General features: G+C 31.5%; 2 protein-coding genes across 3 annotated transcripts; both read left to right on the top strand.

Annotated features, from left to right (window-relative positions):
* The first annotated feature begins 2,582 nt into the window (after positions 1-2,582).
* LOC105317718 (uncharacterized) lies at positions 2,583-4,302 on the top strand. Of its 2 annotated transcripts, none has more exons than XM_011414452.4 (4): positions 2,583-2,879; positions 2,961-3,019; positions 3,172-3,303; positions 3,403-4,302. In XM_011414452.4, the coding sequence occupies exons 1-4, from the start codon at positions 2,761-2,763 to the stop codon at positions 4,191-4,193; spliced, it is 1,101 nt and encodes a 366-aa protein (XP_011412754.3). In that variant the 5' UTR covers positions 2,583-2,760; the 3' UTR covers positions 4,194-4,302. The 2 variants fall into 2 exon arrangements, with proteins under 2 accessions (XP_011412754.3, XP_065932680.1); XM_066076608.1 differs by having other exon boundaries at positions 2,961-3,015.
* Positions 4,303-8,397: 4,095 nt separating this feature from the next.
* LOC105317719 (uncharacterized) lies at positions 8,398-10,526 on the top strand. Its single transcript, XM_011414454.4, has 4 exons — positions 8,398-8,888; positions 8,956-9,014; positions 9,191-9,319; positions 9,494-10,526. The coding sequence occupies exons 1-4, from the start codon at positions 8,860-8,862 to the stop codon at positions 10,234-10,236; spliced, it is 960 nt and encodes a 319-aa protein (XP_011412756.3). The 5' UTR covers positions 8,398-8,859; the 3' UTR covers positions 10,237-10,526.
* The last annotated feature ends 1,216 nt before the right edge of the window (positions 10,527-11,742 follow it).

The raw sequence follows: 11,742 nt of genomic DNA on the forward strand, positions 1-11,742 counted from the left end.
GACTTAACCTGGGAAAATCTATGTACCCTTCTTAATCTATATTCCAGGGCTACAGACGAACTTCATCTTTTCAAAATATTTACAAACAATGACTGAATTTCTTTGCGATACCAAACAACATTCTCAATTCTTGCGAAACACTTTGTAAACATACAGTCAACAGTTATCTGAATATTTGTCACTTAGCAAATCGCTTCACGTTTTTCCTCTTTAAGTGAAAGATTTAGCTTCATGACTTCTTAAATTTGATTTTTCCAATTTTAATTCACCTCTTTAACAATAAAGAAAAACAAGAAAATGCAGCATATTGTACTCTGTACACTTTTGACACTGCTTTGTTTGGATTGCTTCTTCGATGCAGCAGATAATAACAGTAATAATTTCAAAAGCGATTAAGTGATTGGTCAAGGCAAAGGTCACTAAAACGTGAAGTGATAGGGGATGCTGAACTTTGATTCTTGCAAAAGCGACAGTCAATTAATCCGTTAGATTGACCCATACAACCATGTAGAAAAAATCACTTTTGGTAAATAAAGATTCCCTATATATTTCTTATCTCTTGCCATTTCCAGTGCGAAACGCGTAATTGATTTCTGGAGTACCGAGACTCAACGACATTTTTCAAAATGAAATTAAAACTGAACTGTTTAGAATAAATTGCTAATTGAAATATCATAGTTTGAAATCTGTCAGGAAGTATTTGTCGTTTTTTATCTGGTGATCTGGCTCTGATGAAAGGATACTTTAACAGAATTGTAAATTGATAATAAAAAACGTAACAGTATCATTTTATTCATATTTTTTTTACCCTTTAACAACTAAATAGAACAAATTAATGGTTCGATGAGTGACAGTGTGTATTTCTTTGACCTAGTATAAACCCTTGTTCACAGAAAGATCTCATCAATATTACTTTTTTTCGGATGATAATCTAATCATCATTTTTTGTTAGTTTGATTTGCCATCTTTAAAATTCTCATTTTATACTTTTGCGTCGATCAATCACTCTTGTTTTTTAGTTTTGGTGTAGCGTCCAAGTATTTATCATACATTTTACAATGTTAGATATGGTTTGAATGTAAAATAATTATTGATCATTCATTAGTTTGAAACCCTAAAAGGAAGTCCCTACCATCATGACTAATCATTTCAAGATTTCGTCTATATAGAACTATATTGTTAATAGGGCCTGCGTTTGGCCTATAGTGATCAGTATGTTTGTCTTAGATCACTTAATTTACCCATTGTACATATCATATATCGTTCGGTTGTCAAATACTCTATTTCATATAATTACTCAGAGAATGAATATTTTAATTTATTGCAGTCATTTATACGCAAATTTGTTGTGATATATATTGCGTTTCATAAACTGCATTATTGTTTCATCTGTTATTTAATTTATATTTCTTATAAACCACACAAGAACTTAAAAACGATAAAAGTGGATTAGAAAGGATAGTATAGGCGCTTGTTTCTATAATATACTGTTGTTGGTGTTTTTGGCGCGAAATCCAGCAAGATGCAAGTGATGCAGTACGAAATATGCTGTTATTCCATTCGTCAAGGTAAATAAGTGACTCTGTTTATTAGTTGAATGGAACTATATTTGTACTGCAACACAGCATATGACGGAAACAAGCGCCTATACCCTTACTTCTTATCCATTTTGTGTGGGTAATATTAAAAATAACAAGCATTCTGAGAGTATTGCATAAGCAATACACGACCCCTACAGGTTTGTAGAAATTTGTGAAAACAATGCACTGTTATGCAGATTATCATTTCTTACCGTCTTCTGTACCCCGAACCAACAGACCAACCAGATAACGAACCCGATTGTAATAATACAAAAAAAACATGTCGATTAAATTTACAACACAATGCTTGACACTATTTTCCAGAACTTTTTTGTTTGTTAGAAACAACACAAGGAATGGTCCAAGTAATGCACGATATTATTACTGACTACATACTTTCCTCCATTATTCAATACACATTGAACCCGATAAAGAACCCGAACATTAAAAAATTGGAATACCAAAAAATAATTTTCTCGAAAATATGTCAACCAGACGTTATAAAAGTGTAAACTTGATCTGTAGTTTGACATTTTGAAACTGTTCAGCAAACATATTATTCCTCAAACGCATAAAGAAAAAATGTGTGGAAAACTGAAGTGGGACAGACAGACTGACGGATGAAGAGGAAAGCTATAGACCCCTCCTTTGAAAACCGGTAGGGGACTAATAAACAACGAGTTGCTTAAAATTATAACAGTATGCATATTTGACAGTTCATTTGTACGTTCACAAATACAAAAGTTTGACCACAGTTGTTTGAAAATTTAACTTTATATAGGAAAAATTAATATCGTTGATTTTTAAAAAAATCATGTTAATCCGTAATGAATTTTTTTCTAAGCGGCATTAAAATCTAACGGATGTGTAGTAATTAAACTTTGTTAAAACTTTATTTATGTTGTAGAAAACGGAAATTATTGCAATGTAATGCATTACTGAAACAGTGTCCTATTTTTGCAATTTTCTATATATTAAGCATTTTATAGATTTTGACACGTACAACAAAAGTCATCATTTTCACTTAAGTTACGCAAGAAATAATATTCAAGTTGAAGTTGATAAATCAACCTTCGATCTAACTAGAGATGATTTGGATTGAAATCATTTACATTGCGGAAATCAATGCTTATGATAATCATCTTACCTTTGATTTCAGTATTAACAACACGCGGAAATAATGACATTTACAATTCATAAATCCAATTGCTGCACTTTAATTCCTTGGATATCCACGGCAGAAAATTTTTACAAGTTCAATAAACAAAGTATGTGTGATGGAAAAGGAGGCGTTACAAGGTATGTAGTGGTCCAGTGTACCTTTTTCTTTTCATATTTTGTAACCATTGATTGGTCTGATATTATGGATTATTCTCATAGGGACGGAATTACGTTTACGTGTTGTTACAACTATTATTACAACGGATCATCATGTGTACGTAAGTAACTCATATTTCTCTATGTCAACAGTGTATTATCAATTTTATGACTTCTAAAAGAGAAAGGCATTTAAAAATGTTCAAATTGCTACAGATTTTACATGTACTTACTGAATTAAGCTATAATACATCTTTGAATTATCATTTTTTAGGTTGTCTTGCTGGATTTTATGGAACTGATTGTTTTAAAAATTGTGACAACGGCTTTTATGGTGAACGATGCAGCTATAAATGCACATGCACTGCAGAGCAATTTTGCCATCATATAACTGGATGCATTTTTGGTAAATATTTTATTTTAATTTTTTCTTTGGTTAGTGATAGCAAATGCTTTTTTTTAGTTATAGAAGATCAATAAAAGATCTTTTTTTGGCTTTTTATAGGTAATAGCGGAAGACCAGAGATTCCCATTAGAGGTTATGAAAATTCTAGCACCGATCACAGTTCAGAGATTTCCTACAGAGGTTATGAAAATTCAAGCACCGATCATGTTCCAGCTTCCTCCAACTCACCTGTACTTTCTTTGACCTCGACATCACCTACAACGAATATTCAGTTTCCCTTGCAAACCACCATTTTTATTTTTGCAATCGGCAGTGTAATGGCGCTTTTCCTTTGTATCATTGCAGTACAGTTTTGTATTAAGCTTCGAATAAAACGAAGAAAGTATACACAACAGATGTCCGTCCAACATAAACCAGTCAAAGAGGAAGACACTTATAATGAAATAAACGAGTCTTTAATGGGCATAGAAGGAGACGATAGCCGCAATGAACAAGGACATGTTGGCAAATATGATGAGTTACAAGCAACAAATCAAATAGCCGGCGTACCATATGATAAGATCAAGACCCAAACACATTATCAAGACATTAGTGATTCTCTAATAGACTCGTCTTGCAATTCTGATTCAAGCAACAGCAATACATCATATTTAAAGCCAAAGACTAACGAAAGTCATAGTTACATAGATGTTATGGAATCAAGTACTACAAAAAGTGAAATCACAATTCAAAACAGTCCCGTCAACTCGACAACTGATAGCAGCAAAATGTCAACTCAATACCTATATCCAATCTACAGTATACATAATGATGAAATCGTATTACAGAGCCATGAAATTGGTGACAACAATGATTCATATCTTGATGTTACTCACGATACATTTCTTTAATACATTGAGTTTTGTATTATGTTACACAGGACAGTGTTTCTTATATAATGAATAACGAGACTTCTGTTTTAATCAATTCTCTTAAAATAGATAAGTATTTGTTACAATGTAGATTGCATTCATTTGTTAGCGTAAACGAACTGATGTTTAAATTTAAGCCATCGGGTAAGAACATGTTTTACCTTACAAAATAGGTATAAACATGCCAGTATCATTATAGACATGGTGTTCCGCAAAGATGCTATATTTTTTAAATTCATTAATCAGGACAATTTTGCATTAAAAATAACGAAAACCAAATAACTAAAATGAGAAATTCAATAAATAGTATCACTTTGTTCCTTTTAAAAATCATGGATACTTTATAAGGAGGTAGAAGATACTTGAAACATATTTCAATTACGATGAAGGTAATTCACTGAAGATTAAAATCTGAATGAATCTAATGAAGTTGAATTTTTGCATTTGTTATTACACTAGTACTCCAAATTCATTCTACTGCTTTGTTTCGATAAATTTTGAATAGTGGGTCGTAACAAACCTTGTTATTTTAAAAGTTCAAGATATCATCTTACAATAAAAAGAAATAGTCTTAACGTCATTTGCTTCTTGTTATCGAATTCAAACCCTAATCAAACGGCGAATAAATGGTTATTATATATTATCATAATCATAACTTGATCCAAAGAGCCGGATCACGACAAGTTGCCAGAAGCAACTCAACAGATCAATCTCGACTTTTCGCGTCTCCTTGATCTGATGTTCTGCGCATGACAACGAGACGTGATCCGACCCTTTGGATTAAGTTATTATCATATACAAGACCCTTTAATTATAAGGAAAATATATCAAAACTATTTGAAGTAAATTTACATTGTTTTGCCATAACCTTTTTTTTTGGGGGGGGGAGGCTCTTTTAAAACGTTAACGCGCTAAAATAGAGACTTTTTCATTTTGTGCTTCGTCATCAGTTTCAGAGAGTGGTGATATAAATTCGGAAAAAAGCACAGTGTCATAATCCGGAAAATCGGATCCCACATTCTCTTCATAAAGAGTCTCTGTTCAGATCGAAATTGCTAATTGAAACTTATGAAACTTTTTCATTCCACTTTTTGTAACCGGGATGGCAGAGTCCTCCCCCACAAATATGATCATGATGCAAAAAGTGGGCGTGATCAAATTAAATGCGATATGTTCGTGCAATGTAAGTTTATATATAGGAAACCATGTTCAGGAGACTTAATGGTGAACAGATTAACCATCAGGATCATAACCAGGTTGCTCAAAACACTGGTTAACTTTAACCACTGGTCAAATCTCTTATCCAGTTTTTAAATTTGACCAGAGATTAAACTCTTTAAATTGCTTAACGATTGGTTAATTTTTGGTTAAAGTTAACAATTTTGCAAAGCTGGGTTAAGTGTTTTAACCAGTGGTTAACATAGATTCTCGCTTGTTGTTGGTGTCAATTTTGGTAGACTACACAAGACTACACAAGAATAATTGAGTAAATAGGCTTATATATTTTTGTCATAATTTTCGACATAACATATATGATAAATGAGTGAGACATATTTTTAAATCTTATTTGTCATATCTATATATATTACTTTTATGCATACATTTCTATATACAGTTGGCTTCAGATATCAGATATCCAGACACCGGATATCCGGACAATTGAATTTACAGGCTATTTTATTTGGGAACAGATTTTTTATCTGTTATTTTGTCTCGGTTCACCTTCGGATCATAACAGTCTGGGGGGTTTTCGAAAAAAAAATTCTGTTTATCTATAAATTTTGCTTCATTTAACTGGATGTTAAAACCTAAAATACTCCGCTTATACAATAGAAAGATTACGCCTGTCAGTTTAGTCTAACATATTTTTCACCTACTAGACCCTGACGCTCGGATAAACACTCTGACTTCCCAAATCACTTTTAAATCATTTTTAAATATTACCAACCAACAGTACTGGTTAGACAGGATTAGTCACGCATCACTGCACATAGCTTGGATATCTTTACACTGTGCACCTGTCAAGTGCAATCACTTTGTAAAATACCACTCTATTTCAAAGGAAGAATGTATTTATACACATTATACATATTCAAAAATTCTTAAATGAAGTCACTCGCGAATCTCTTTAGATTAGGTCAAAACCGGAAGTGTGGGAAGAAATAAAAAAGGAAAGCATACCAACAGCTGATCGGAAGTTGGGCACAATATATTTAGTTACATGTAGTTTTGGCTATATATTCCCAGACTAAATAACAAAATAAAGCATTATTATATTGTATCAAAAACAAGTAATTTTCAAAGGACAGCTCTAATTTGTTGCTTTTAAGTATGAAAGGCAAAGAAAACAGTATAAACCCCCATTTCAAACAAATAAATTATCATTCAATACTACACGAGACACATTTCAGATATCTGGATGTCTCACCTATCCGTAAGACTGGACTTTGGAATGAAAGCGTCCGAATAACTGAGGCTCCACTGCATATTGCATCTGACAAATAATGGAATGTGAAATACAAATTATTTCTTAAGTCTATCAGATAAATTATTTACCAGATTGAGCATGCAAGTTCAATATTCCTATTAGTGTATATCATAGCATTGCAAAAACATAAATTATATACTCTAATAGATGATACCAGTAATTTATGAAACAGTGCAATTTGTAATGGGAGTGATAGATTCTCCTGAAAAAGAAAAAAAGAAAAAAATCTTTAAAAAGTGGAAAGGGGGACAAAAATATATTGTTACATACTATTACTCCCAAAATCGAAATTATTCTAAGTAAGTTGGATGGAGTGTAACAGAAGGGTATTGCTCAGCGACAGCAGTTAGGGTTGTAGAAAATTATCGTAACTCCTTTTTGTGATTCTATTTGTTTGTTTTGATTAAAAAATACTAGATATTAACCCTTGCTTGCACAGGTTGAGTAAGATAGACATAATTTGAGAAAATGAGTTCAGAAATTAATACCAAAACCATGCGATCTTTAAAAAGAAGTATACTTATGATATACATAGTTAATGGTAAATATGTAAAAAAAAAAAAAAAAAAAAAAAAAAAAAAAGTGTTATACGTGTATAACATTCATTATGGTACATGTAATATAAATTTACTTCTACCATTTCCCCTCTATCCGGGAATCTGGTCTCGAATTACTGTTGGCCTGATGGTCTAGTACAATTTTTTTTTAGCATTTTAGAGTAAACATTTGCCCTTTTGGCCGTGCAGCTTTTTAAAAGCATACTACTTATGTATTGGTACTGTGATACTGTAATACACAACAATGCTTTAAGAAAGGTGTTATAAAGCCTATTTTTGCTTGATATTTGTTGCAACACATTTCTAAAATGCAATATTACGTCTTTACTAGCGTAATTACGCCTTTTATTTGCGTCATTATGCCTTTCGGAAATGCGCAATTATAACACTTTAATTTTATTATTTGATTTTATGACTCCTTTTCAAAAGGCGTTCTAACGCCTTTTTGAAGGTTGAAATAATTCCCTCCAAAAAGCGTTAAAACGTCTTTTTGCGTTATAGTGCCGTTTGAGGTTTTATTACGCATATCTGCGTTGTTAAAAAACTTTTCAGTCACATTTTAAGCCTTCGAAGAAATATTATAGCTTGTTGAAAAACCAAATTACTGATTTCTTTTTCCAACTAGTTGTACGCTTTTAACGAACTGAAAGATATGTTGAGTAATTAATAACATTATTCTTCCTGTGATAATGACGAAAAATACATCAGACTGGCAAACTGGCTAATGTATCAATATTCAAATAAACTCGTATTAAGCGCGACAGCGAATTAACTTTTTGGAACATGTCAACAGGTTCTTTGATGAATGTGTAAATATATTATCCAAGATTGATTAAAATCGTTTACATAATAAGGTATTATTTATAAAGAAAAAAATTACAAAACAAAAAGTGGTTTTTTATTTCAACTTGATATATTATCTTGGTGTATTACATTAAGCAAGGATAAGACTTAAATAGACAAATCAGTGCAAATTTAAATAAATCACGGCATGCAAGATTGTCAATACAAATTTCGAAGAACAGACTTTTCAGAAAAGTAAGATGAATTACTTCTAACAATTTATTTGTTCGTTTACGAAACAAAATTGTCCTTATACTTTAAGAATTGACCCTTGCTTCAAAAGCTTAAACTTGGATTACAAAAATGATACAGATATGTATAGTAATGGATATAGTCATCAGAATCCAACGGATGTATAGAAACAAAAATGAATAAAACAAGGAAATAAGTCTAAATTTAGAAGAAGGAAACTGTTGCGTGAGAATTAACAACCAAAAAAATGACTCCATTATCGGGATACTTAATAGATTTGGCGTTCAAAATATTTTGACAAATTAAATTATAGTCGTATATTTTACCTAAATTACGCAAAGAAATGTTAAAGAAAATGTTTATAATGAACAGTCTTTCAGACTAGCTATAATTAGGAGTGAAGTAATTTACATTGTGGAAATCAATGTATATGTTTAAACATTTTATTCATATAAATTAGATACTGAAAGGCGGAAACATTGACATTTACAAAAATCATATCACATATTATGCATTGACTTGGACATCAAAGGAAAATCACTTTTACAAAGTTAACCAACAAAGCATGTGTGAGGGACAGGAAGGCTTCACGAGGTATGTAGTTTTCCAGTGTTCCTTTTATTTTCATATCGCTGATATTAATACATATTCTTGTTGCTAGGGATGGAATTACCTATATGTGTTGTTATAACCATTACTTCAACGGATCAACATGCGTTGGTAAGTAATATATTGTTTTCTATGTCAGTACAAAATGTATATTAAATCTACGATATTAAGGAAACTGGATAATAACAAAACTCTCGAATGAATAAAAATTTAATATTATTCATACCTAATTGTGCATTGTGTAATTTACTTTTAAAACAAAATAACTTTAAAATATCATTTTTCAGATTGTCTCGCTGGATTTTATGGAAATGATTGTTCAAGGATTTGTGACAAGGGTTTATATGGAGAACGATGCAGCAAGGAATGCGAATGCGATAAAGAACTATGCCATCATATAACTGGATGCCTTAGTGGTTTGTTTCGGTTTTTTTGGTTTGGGTTTGGTTTTTGGTGGGTTTTTTTAGGGGGGTTTGGGGGAGGGGGGGTCCTGGGGGGGGGGGGGTGATTTCTCATTTCTTCGCATAATAGTATGAATGCATTTTCAGGCACAAAATGGTTTGTGTTGATAATCTTTTTGCCTTTTAAAGGATTCAGCGGAAGCTCAGAGATTCCACAAAGAAGATATAAAATGCCTAGCGTTAATCATGTCCAAGCTTTCTCTAACTCACCTGTACTTCCTCTGACCTCAACATCACCCACTGCAGATATTCAGATTCCACAACAAACCAACATGTATATTTTAGCGATTGGTAGTGTAATTGCACTGTTCCTTGGTATCATTGCAGTACAATTTTGTATTAAACTTGGTATAAAACGAAAAAAGTATACACAACAGATGTCTGTCCACCGGAAACCAGTCAAGGAGGAAGAAACTTATCATGAAATTAACGAGTATTTAATGGACACAGAAGGAAACGATAGCCGCAATGAACAAGGACATGTTGGCAAATATGATGAGTTACAAACATCAAATCAAGCCACTGGCGTACCATATGATAAGATCAAGACCCAAGCACATAATCAAGACATAAGTGATTCTCTAATAGACTCGTCCTGTAATTCTGATTCAAGCAACAGTAATAAATCATATTTAAAGCCAAAGACCAGCGAAAAATTTAATTACATAAATGTTACGGAATCCAGTATAGCAAAAGGTGGAATGATAAGTCAAAACAGTCCCGTCAACTCGACAAATAATAGAAGCAACGTGTCATCTCAATACCTTGATCCTATCCAAAATTTATATAATGTTGAAATTGTATTACAAAGCAATGAAATTGGTGTCAATAATGATGCATATCTTGATGTAACGCATGATACATTTGTTTAGTACATTTGTGTTTCACATTATGTAGTTCAGTCATTCTTTTAAAAAATATAACGAAAATGAGTTGTGTTATCATTTTCGTGAAATATATAACGATATTAATTTATGAACAAACATGTCATTGATTAGTTACAGAAACGAATTTATTTTTTAATGTTGGTTATATGAGAAGATAAACGACAAAGATTAACAAAAATGGCCTTTGCTATTACATGTAAAAGTAGATAAGCACATTGTTATTATAGCAGATGTTTTGCATGGAATAATTCTTATTTGTCTGAACAAGAACTATTCGGCTGAAATTATGGATACATACTGACGAAAATAGATGAAATGCAATGTATAAAAAAAAATAATATGTAAAAATGTTTAATGTACATGTAATAATGTATGTTATATAACAGTACAAAACATTTAGATATACTAAAATCTGTCGTTTTAATTATGAAACAACTAGTTTAATACGATTGAGATGCAGTTGTTGATATTATACATTTAATCCACGACCGTAACGGTAAAAGAAAAAGAAAAACGTATTTTAGGTGAGCAATGTCGATAAGAAAGTTGATTTTTCTTGTTACGCTTATCTTCCAATCCGCCAAATACACAACCACTCATGTTATAACTATACCATCGACTTGTTTAGTACGGACTAATGATCTTTGTTATTTGTTTTTAAAATATTGCTAGCTTGATGTAACAGAAAGGAAAATGCTTTCTGTTGAATACTCTCTTATTTAATCAGCTTATTAAGACTAAAGTAAATCACTTATCGCAAAAGTCTTCATATGTTAAATGGATAATTTTTAAATTTCCTATTTTAATTAAAATCAGACTAACAGAGATGTCCTTTTTATTTAATTTTTTTAAATGTTATCATTAACTTGTCATTCTTTCGTTTGTTTTATATACTGTAAGGAGGCAACAATTTTCAAAGTTTAATTTTTTTCAAATTAATTGAAAATTAATGCATTATACGTATACGTTTAAGATTATAGCAGTTTGGAAAAAGCGTTTAGATAAAATAGCGATTGGTCAGTCTGGAAATAATAAAAACCGATGACCATTAATGCTACAGAAATTTCTTTCTTAAACATCAAACGTATCTATACCTACTTGATGTCACACCAAAAGTGTTGACAATTTTAAAGAAAATTCATTATCTTCATTACTAAGGGTTTATGTGTCATTAGGAATTTGTCGTATGGTTTACTTGCTTATAAATTCACGATACATTTAAGCCCCCAGTGCTATATTATTTGTAGTGTCGACACTGGTCAGTATCGATCCCATTTCCCAATTATCAACAACAGTTCTATCTTGTTCATCTTTTTTTAAGTACATTTTATGGTTGATTTTCAGTGAGCAATGTCAAATAAACCTTGTTTGTTCTTGTGTATTTAAAAGTACATAAATCACTTTTCATGATTTGAGATTTCAAAATCATATTCATCCGTGGGCACAAGTACCAATAATTATTTGTCTCTTTTTGCACATGCACAATTTGTT

The sequence above is a fragment of the Magallana gigas genome, chromosome 2 (assembly GCF_963853765.1).
Source record: "Magallana gigas chromosome 2, xbMagGiga1.1, whole genome shotgun sequence".
Taxonomy (NCBI): domain Eukaryota; kingdom Metazoa; phylum Mollusca; class Bivalvia; order Ostreida; family Ostreidae; genus Magallana; species Magallana gigas.